This window comes from Lytechinus pictus, chromosome 2 (genome assembly GCF_037042905.1).
Source record: "Lytechinus pictus isolate F3 Inbred chromosome 2, Lp3.0, whole genome shotgun sequence".
NCBI lineage: Eukaryota > Metazoa > Echinodermata > Echinoidea > Temnopleuroida > Toxopneustidae > Lytechinus > Lytechinus pictus.
In genome coordinates, this window is record NC_087246.1 from 34,544,035 (window position 1) to 34,554,852 (window position 10,818).

Genomic DNA, 10,818 nt, shown 5'->3' on the forward strand with positions numbered 1-10,818 from the left:
CCGCAAGGTGATCTAAAACTTTGATCAGGTTTTCTTGTACTTTGACTCAGCTACATCAGTATTTTGTTTTCAGGGGCTACATTACCATGATTACGAACATATCCTCTTGGTGAGGGTTTGGGTATTGATTTCGAGCGTCTTGTTAATTATAAAAACGTAACCTGACCTATTTGACGGGCTAAATAATTCCTCGATCACATGGATACAGATTCAATCATTGATATTGGACGGTGAGATAAGGTTTACCATTAAGGAAGAAATTTGAGCAAAATGGCAACTGCAGTGGCACCAGTTTCCAGCTCCCCTGCAATGAATACATGGGAAGATCAAGGCCAAAGTCTTGATGATGCGCCTCCTATGCCCTGGATGACCATTGCCTACTATACATGCGAGGTGATATTGGGGTTCTGTGCAGCTGTCGGTAATGCCACCATCGTCATAGCCGTAGCCGCCACAAAGAAGCTCCACACCGTACCCAACGCCTACCTCGTCTCCCTGGCCATTACCGACTTCTGCATGGGTGTTTTAGGGATTCCTTCCCTGTTGCTCGCCCTCAACGGTTACCCAAGGAATTACGGCCTCTGCATGACGCTTCTGACCATCGTCCTGCTCCTGGATCTGTGTTCCATGTACTCTCTCCTGGCACACACCTTCAACCAGTACTACTGCACTTGCAGACCCCTCCATTATCCAACCATCAGTACCACCAATCGGGTCATACTTCACGTGTTCCTGGCTTGGACTTTCCCTCTCGCCGTCGCTTTGGTCATGCCGATTGGTTGGAACAACGGCGATCCTTCAAAGGGCCTCTGTGTTCTGATAGAGATTGTTAGTATGGACTTCTTGGCCTTCATGTTCTTCGTTGGCATGATACCCCCATTCATCGCTATGTGCATCATGTATCGCAGTATATTCAAAGCTATTTCAAAACAGGTAAGACAATACTTCATGCACTCTTGGTTATCAGTGGGCCTACACTCTAAATTACAGGGATTTAAAATAAATCCTGATCGGTTGTGAATAGGGACCAGTCGATTTTTGGATTTAGATTTAAATATTAAGGATTTATATTTAATCCACAAATGCTTAAAATTTAAATCTTTAAGATTTAAATATAAATCTTTAAGATTTAAATCTAAATCCAAAATCGACTGGTCCCTATTCACAGCCGATCAGGATTTATTTTAAATCCCTGTAATTTAGAGTGTATAGATATCGCCTGTTGCATTAGCACAATACAGTACAATTTCAATTTATCGTTACTTTTATCTTTCCAAATATTCATCCTCTACTTTTCGTGTTTCAGAAGAATTTCTAATTCGGCTATCAATATACTGCCCACCCTCATAATACTGAGTATTCATTTCATTATTCGTTATTGTCATTGTTCGAATTGAGTTTTGTCCTTTAGGAATCAATGTCAACATCAGTATTACAAGCTGTCTATCGGCATTCTGACTCACAGCTGTAAGTGTCTAAATAAAAGTAACGCGAAAACGCCTAACATTGTAATGATCATCTTCAATGGAATCCGATTATGAAACTAGGTTGAGATTTCATTTGATTCATTATCATATCATGCTATCTTTGTTTATTTACATTCATATAAGAAACGGATAAAGGTTGTGATTACGGAATGCCATATAAAATGAAGGAATGATATCCCATTTATGAAACTGAGTGCATTGCATGTCACCGAATGTTTCTATTCGAAAAACACAGAATGTCAGACGTGGATGCATTTAAAATCTTATTTCACAACAATGCTTGCAAGGTAGCACATAAGAACAAAGGGGTATATTTTAAGGTTAAACAATCCTTTCTTGACACCAGGTATATGTAGGCGAAACTAGGAATAATCATTTACCTTTATCCCAAAATAGTCATAAAACTTTAGGTGTGCACCAACACCAAAGTCCGCCTTTTTAGGACGTTCCATAGTCAGATTTTTACCAAATTTTGCACAGGGTTACTAGTGCACCTAAATATTCGAAATATGCAAATAAAAATGAATGATTGATATCCCATTAATGAAACTTTTACTATTTTCTATAAGTGCATTTTATATCACCGAATGTTTCTACTCGTAAAACAAAGGATGTCAAACGTCCCCCTTGTCTGCGCACACGCGTATCTGCGCGATTCTAATAAAAGGGGATGTACAACGACCACATCTTTACAATTCAGTACTATAGAAAGATATTCATTAAAAAAATCCCATATAAAATGGTAGAAAATAATAAATTTCGGGCATTTCTTGTGACGGCCTCAAAATGCAGCCTTTCTAAAGTGAATGGGTGCGCAGAAATGAGACACCATTTTTTTTGGTTTTGGTTCAATCTGAAAATGACTGGCTGCTGTTTTTTTCCAAGAAAAAAATATATTTCTTCAAAATTTTTATGGTATTTTTGGCACACTTAATCATAAGAATATAAGGATGGTTGTTAACATAAAATTGTTGTAAAATCAAAAGAAAATTATGTTAAATCTTGACTTGAATAGTTAGGTGCGCAGACGTGCCCCTCTTTATACTTTTAATCAGGTGCGCTTCTACGGCGGAAAGAGGTATATAATTTATTCTTCTCAAAGTGATTAAAAAAAATTAAATAGAAAGAGAGAAAGTAAAACAAGAAAGAGAGAGAGAGAGAGAGAGAGAAGTATAGTAAAGAAAGAATTTGGTAGGATAGCTACATTATTCCTATTTCTTAATAAAGAAACAAACATGGTGTTCACTGGAGGTCATCTTACCCCTTCCCTTACGAAAATCCTAGCAATATACCAGTGTACTATAGGCAAGAAAGTAAATTCAACTGTCTTTGATTTATCATATGTATCTTGTTCAGAGTCTCTAAATGCATTTCGAGTACACTTATAATCGGTTTCCATGTGGCGTGTAACGAGAGGTTTAAGTTCTTATCTAAATAATCTCGAACATGACGCCGGCGGTGTGTGTTTTTTTTTTGTGTGTGTGCTTGATGAATCAATAGTCCTGAAAGCGAATATGCATGGTATTCAGACATCGTCGTCATGTCAGTGAAAAGCAGCGGAGTATCATTGACAACTTAATTCAATAAAACCACATCTAATGTTTGCGTAACCAATATCATCTTGATAACGTTTGCATCAAGTCTAGATATGACAATAGAGGTGTTCCTGCTTGTCCTTGGAGTGTTCCTGCCTTCATGATAAAAACAGAAGAAACTTTTCACGTTTCCTTAAAAAAAGTGAAAAAGAATTTGGACACTATGAACCTTCAATCACATCATTATATCACTGTTATTTTCTTGGTAGTTATCAAACGATTCGGAAGGGGTTTCTGAACTCCTTCTTGTTCATCACCGTCATCTTCAGCATCATCATCACCATCGTCATTTTTTCTTTTCCTCCTTTTTCTTCATTTTCCACATCCTATTCATCAATTCAATTCAATTTTTTATTCAATCATTTAAAAAATCAATACACAAACCAAAATATATACAAAATCATACATTAATGTACAGTATAGTATAAATGATTAGGGTGCCCCATCTAATATTCCATAATCATAAGAAAATAGTTACTCTTTAATATTCACTCAGGTTTTAAACGTTTTATGTATGTTCGCACTAATTTCCTTTTGTGATAACACGTATTGCACATTTTGACACCTTGCATTAAGGCAATGGAGAAAAAGATAAATTATTTATCATCAAGCTTTTTCTGAGCAACTATTGGAGTCTTGTACATTCCGTCATGGCATTCCACCTTTTCATACTTGTTAATTTGATTGACAATCGGGCTATAAGGCATAAAATCTTGATAATTCACACGTTCGTGGGTCCCCTCTTATTTAATCTCTAGAGAATCAGATGCGGTAAATGTTAAATGGGAATAAAAGCTCGTAGCATTACAAGGTCATCGCGGCGGTGATTTGAACATTGATATTAGTTTCCCTTTCTCATATTTCATCCATCAACAATTAAAACTCTTTTTAGCTTGCTCTCACAATACATGAATTCTGTATATTCTCCGTCTTTAAAACCCTATTTCTTCAGGTTTTACTTTTCGCGTTTGCGCTCTGTAACTCATGTTTTACAGAACACACAGCATGGAGAAATATGACTTAAAAAACCCCGCCCTATAGCTAGCTCCCCTCTCTCTCTCTCTCTCATCCCTTCCCCTATCACTTTCTTCACTTATCCACCTCCCTCTCTCATCCTCTCTCCCTCTTTACCCTTTCCTTGTCTACCTCTTCGTCTATCTCACTTTCACTCTTTTCTTCCCCTTTCCCCCTGTCTTTTTCTTCTAAAATTTCTATTTTCCTATGTGTAGGGGAGACCGGGGACATTAATTACTAAATTTGAATTATCACCTTTATTAAAGCTAAATACCTGCTCAAACCTATACAAAACGAAAGATGCATATCTTGGCTTGGCATTTAAATAGGCTTGAATTAAGTTAAAACAAAATAATTTAGAAGCTATTATATGGAGCGTTGTGGCCCAGTGGATTAGTCTTCGGACTTTGAAACAGAGGGTCGTGGGTTCTAATCCCAGCCATGGCGTAATTTCCTTCAGCAAGAAACTGATCCACAGTGTGCTGCACTCAAACCAGGTGAGGTAAATGGGTACCGGTAGGAAGTAATTCCTTAAAAAGCTGTGTGCGCTATGAACGCCTAGCTTAGCCGGGTAATATAAGAGCGCCTTGAGCACCTAACAAGGTGGATATGTGCGCAATATAAATACCCTATATTATTATTATTATTATTATTATTTGAAAACAAGAGGTCAAGTGTTACAATTGCCCCACAACATGGGGTAATTGTAACACACTTTTTGGGCAATTGTAACACATGAAATTGTAACATTTTATATTTCTTTATCAAAGTTTATGCACTTGGAAGATGAAAGATTTTTAACATTTAATTTTAAACAACATAAGCCCCAAATATAATAAAAAATGACAACGCTTGATTCTAAACATTATATTTTTTCACTTGCTATTGTCATTGGGAACGTTTTGACTGTTTTTTAAGGTTGTTGCGGCTTCACCCTAACCTGCTAACTGTAGAACTAAATATCAATTTCTATTTGGGTTCTGTATCTACTTTAAATTACAATACCTACCCAACATCTCTTGAAATGGATGAATGTGGTAAAACACTATACATTGTTTTATTTAACTTTACTGTATTCTTTTCCAAATAAAGTGACATTATTTCTTAAATATTGGGAAATGACAGCTTTGTTAAAAACATGACACTTTTTGGACAAATTCTATATTTCTTTACCGTGTGAACAACGTATCAAATCCAGAATTACTGTTTTAATCAGATACCATTTGTACGAAAGAAATGTTCCCTCTTTCAATTTACACGTACTCCCTTTTATTTACCCTCTCTGTATATTGTAGGTAATAAAAATATATACACTCTAAAAAACAACGAGTAAAAAATTAACCAAGAAAGGAAACATTCTTGTTTGCTAGGAATTTTTCCCCCCAAAAAAGGGCAAAATGCATGTTTTAAGGGTAAATTCAACGCAACATTTTGTAATATAGTTCATCCATATCTATTGGATAGATATGTTCAAATTTATTATTTCTCTTGTCTGAGCTTATAGAAAAGACTACCATTTTCCTTGTCAACAATGAGTCTTTACTCAGATTCACAATGTTGACATTAGAACATATAATAGTAGACTCTCCTCGTATTTTTAACTTTTTCTTTTCTAGTAAAGTGATATATATCATAAAGGTTAGAACAAGCACAAAAACACGGAATGCTCTGATTTACAATTCAACACAATATGCGCAAACTTTTTAAGACAAAATTCTTATTTCTCATTTTAACAAAACAAATTTAACAGATATATGTTCAAAGTTATGTAGACCTTATTTCTAAACTTATATGGCAGCCTTGAAGGCTACCTTTGCTTCTATCTTAGCATGGGTATTCGTCGTTGAAAAATATGTTAGTCAAATACAGACCTAAAAAAATACTTTCTAAACATAAAAAAATGACAGCTATAGCTCAATTACATATTTGTCCAGAAGAAAAACATTATGTAATGTGAGATAATTACTTTCCTACTCTAAAACAGTTATTTTGCTGTAGAAAGTTCCACGAATGGTTATATTTGCCTACACTCGAACAGCATGTGGAGCGATGAACCGCACATGCTCTGTAAAAAGTTTATCCTTGTTAGCTTCTTCCTGCTAGCAATGAGAGCCTCTATTACATTAACCTCGTGTTAAAAATGTCCCTGGTCTCCCCTATGTTGGAAGAAAGACAGCACTATCTCTTTACACTTTGTTATTAAACAGAAAACAGTATGATAGTTTTGACAGATCAAAACAAATGAACATAGAATGGTTAGATCTATTCATTGTTTGGATTCAAGAACGCATTCATTTCAGTTATACAATGGGCTATGTGCAGTATACTTGTTTTCAATCAAAGATCAATTCATACTTGACCAATCGAACAAAAGATATCACTCGAGGGCGAACTGGCCACAACTCTAATCTTGTTACAGGCTGGACATTGACAATATTGCCTGAAAAGGGTAGTAATGATTGGCAACTACTTCTATCATACTGCACTAAAATGCTGGAATTCTCTCCCTAATCATATTAAAGCTACATGTATATGAAACTTCGCACATTTTAAAGGAGAAGTTCACCCTGACATAAAGTTTATTGTAAAAATAGCACAAAAATAATACAAAATGTTTTCGAAGGTTTGAGTAAAATCCATCAAAGAATATAAAAAGTTATTATAATTGTGATTATTTTATTTGTGACGTCATATGCGAGCAGCTTTCCTATATATCGAATTTTAAAAAATTAAGGAAATTTCATTTTCTCGGAAGAAATGAAAATGGTTTTTACTGTACATTCAGTATTTCAATAGACATATCATTTTACACCCGTTCCTAAAGAGAAAACAAAAATAAGTCATCACGAACAATTACAAAAAAATAAATTTATGAATCTTATATTGCAAAATAGATGAGGCAGCTGCTTGCTTATGACGTCACAAATCCAAAATTTAAAACTCTAATATCTTTCTTCATATTTAATGGATTTTCCTCAAAACTTGACCAATAATTTCATTATTTTTTATGCTTTTTTACAACAAATTTTTCTTCGGGTGAACCTCCCCGTTAAGAGAGCAATTGCGTGAGATGGCAAATATTTTGACAGAAGACATGAAATCTTCAAATTGTCTCAAATAGTAGCAATATTGGTATTAAACTTAACTACCACAATTCCTTCCCTAATCACATTAGACAGGAAATTTTGCAATCACAAGAGATAACATAAAGATTATAATTATCTCTTGGAACTATTGACGTGAATCAATTCTATGAGTTGGCAAAGATTCCTCAGATCAAGATTCATTTCCCAATTACTTGCGTAATGTTTTGTTCTCATTTTCTTCTTCTTTTTGTTGCTTTAAAGGACAAGTCCACCCCAACAAAAAGTTGATTTGAAAAAAGGGAGAAAAATCCAACAAGCAAAACACTGAAAATTTCATCAAAATCGGATGTAAAATAAGAAAGTTATGACATTTTAAAGTTTCGCTTAATTTCACAAAACAGTTATATGCACATCCTGGTCGGTATGCAAATTGGCAGACTGATGACGTCACCCACTCACTATTTCTTTTATATTTTATTATATGAAATATGAAATATTCTAATTTTCTCCTCCTTGTCAAGTGAAACAAAGTTTTATTTCTCCATGAACATGTTGAATTACCATTATCTTAACAGTGTATGGTTAAATTAAGTTGATCCTTATTGTCAAATCTGTAAAAATTGAAATATTGTATTATTCAAACAATAAAAAACAAAAGAAATAGTGAGTGATGGACATCATCGACTCTCTCATTTGCATATCGCTGAGTTGTGCATTTAACTGTTTTGTGAAAAATAAGCGAAACTTAAAAATGTCATAACTTTCTTATTTTACATCCGATTTCGATGAAATTTGCAGCGTTATGTTTGTTAGATTTTTCTCTATTAATTCAAATCAACGATTTTCTGGGGTGGACTTGATTGTCAATTGGTATTATGAGTCCCATAAAAAACGAAACCGAAAATTATCGACGATCTTAACCATTTTCTTTGATCGAGGTATCAAAATTAAAAAGAAGATAATAACATTTTTGACAGGTGATTTTCTGTTTGAAATTCAGATACTACCTGCTAAATGACTTTTTGGTATGCTTTCTTCATAATGTTTGTACTCACTCATGCGTGAATGGGTTATCTACTTAAATATACCAGATTAAAGAGGAGACTCTACAGGTTTTACAATGATAAGTCATCTGTATCATGTTGTGTTTGTGAATCGTTCCTGGTGTTAAGAAATAATCATAATCACCCTGTTTGAATGAAAAGGTATTTATCTTAAGTAGATATTAAACGACTATATCATCCAATATCACCCCTGCTGGAAATAACACAGTGTCACACAGAGTGGTTACTTAGCGGACTATGTGAAGATACTATTCGCACTGTTAAAATGCTTAAATTCAACACTGTGACAGTATTTTCATACTGTGGACATCTCGACAGTGTGACTGTTCACAGCGTGTTCACATCGGCGACCATGTGAATATGTAATTCACACTTTTTAAAAGCTTAATTTAACAGTGTGAAGGTGATTTCACATTGTGTTCCACACTGTGAACACACTGCGGCACACACTGTGGGACACTGTTCTTTCCTGTTGGGGTTATTGATATCATAATCACTGTTCTTGAGGGACTCTTTTCTATCAATCTCATCTTATGATGATTACTGGAATATTTTGCTTCTTTTCGACAGATGCGTCAACTGGAAGATCTAGAGAAGATAAGGACCCGACTACAAGTGCCAGCTTCATCTCGTGGCGCCTCCAAGAATGGTTCTTCAAGCGTTAAAGATAATGATGATACGACAAGAAAATCAGAGGACGTTTTGGCGCCAACGAGTAAAACGCAGAATAACAAACACGATGACGATTGCAGCAATTGTGGGAATGCAGATAGAAGAGATAAAGATGTTAATGAAAAAAGTAAGGGAACCGGCAGCGTAGCGAATTCATTCAAGCGAGTAGAAGCAGAACGCAAGAAAGCGCTATTCTTTTGCTTTCTCATGCTGTTTCTCTTCTGCACATGGTGTCCGATATTCACTCTTGATAGTATCATTGCCTTTGGAATCGTCCCAAGTATCAACCAGCACGTTCTTAACCTCGCCGTTCTCTTAAGCCATTTCAATAGTGCTTTTAACCCCGTCATCTACGCGCGCAAGAGTGAGTTTCGGCTTGTTTTTAGACGATGGTGGGCGAGAATAACGTGCCAAAATCGTCGCGTGCATGGAGAAGGCAGTGGCGTACACTCCGTGTCTACCGTAGGCTGAAGAAATCAATAAAGGCTATGTCTAATTGAAATCATATTTACCCTTTCTTGTTTTTGTAAATAAAATGTTAATCTGACAGCGGGTATAAATAGTGTACCATATTTACACAAGGAAACAGGTGTACTCTGTTTACTTTATGGCGACAGACAACATAGAACTGTGCACAACTGACTAACTGATAAGTGATTGCACAAAATTTATGTCAATAAAGGAAATGATATGCATAGAATAATTAAGTTTTCCCTATTAAAAGGAAATATCTATAATTTTCAATTCTCATTGTTTAGTTCTAATTGATTTTAAGATTATGATCAATAACAGTGGCGGCACCATACCTTACACTGTTAAAAAAAACCTGATTTTACAGAAAAAAAGAAGAAAATCTTGCAAAAAGCAATAACAGAATCATTCTGTAAATTCATAAAACAGGAATTTTTCTGTAATTTAACAGAACAGGTCTGTTTAGAAAGGGTGTTTTATTTAAGGAAATTTGTAAGGTTCCATACACCAAATACCAATTTTCTGTAATTTTACATGATATAATGTAAGATTACGCAATCTGGTAAGATTACAGGCGTTCTCGAGACTCTGCTGCAGGAAATTCTTTTATTTTAAGGATAAATTTTCTAACAGTGTATATACACCCCCTCCAAATAATAGGCCCTTGGGGTAAATATTTCCGTAATATTTCTTTCTCGTCTTTTCTTCTTATTACTTCCTTTTCACATTTTGTCTCCTTTCATCTTATCATTGTTTATTAATTACTTCGAAAATCATAAGGGGAATGGCAATCGGACTTTATTCATTCACGTTGTGCTGTGGCACGGCGACTGGCTGCAATTTTTAATTTTTTTTTTTTTTATCACCTTTAGAGAGGATTTGAAATGAAATTCATTTACTTCCGATGGAGGTATACATATTGCATCATGTGTAAGCGTATTATCTTGTTTTTGTGTGATTATGAATGTAATTTATGATATACCCGGAGATCTTAGTAAGATTTTGACTTATTTCGTCTTCAGCACATGCTGAACTCGTCTACCACGTCTACTGTTCTGTGTAACGGTTAAAAATATATTAAGCGCCTTGGATGGTGTTCGAGACTTCCATCTGAGGTTGCATGGTCCAGATATAATTTGCAGGTGTGTCCAATCCACTTTATTCAAATTAAACATGTGAGAGAATACTAGTAATAAATGAAACGAAAAGAAACAAAATTACCATAGAAAATTACTAAAACAGAGTAATGTTTATTGAGAATTCTTATTCTCTTGGGGAATGAAACAGTGTTCCATGTATCTCAGGTTAAGCACCCCTATGAGCTCATTCATAATGAAGAGATATTTGGGCTCTGCTGTTGATTAAATGAGAATAAATCGAAGCCTCCTTACCCTTTTCTCATATGCATTCCTTTAAATATACTCTCCAT

At 35.0% G+C, this 10,818-nt stretch overlaps 1 protein-coding gene across 1 annotated transcript; it reads left to right on the forward strand.

The window, feature by feature from the left end:
* The first annotated feature begins 270 nt into the window (after positions 1–270).
* Positions 271–9,389, forward strand: LOC129280997 (5-hydroxytryptamine receptor 1A-like). Its single transcript, XM_064095616.1, has 2 exons — positions 271–933; positions 8,817–9,389. Exons 1-2 carry the CDS (start codon positions 271–273, stop codon positions 9,387–9,389), a joined length of 1,236 nt encoding a protein of 411 aa, XP_063951686.1.
* Positions 9,390–10,818: the final 1,429 nt, after the last annotated feature.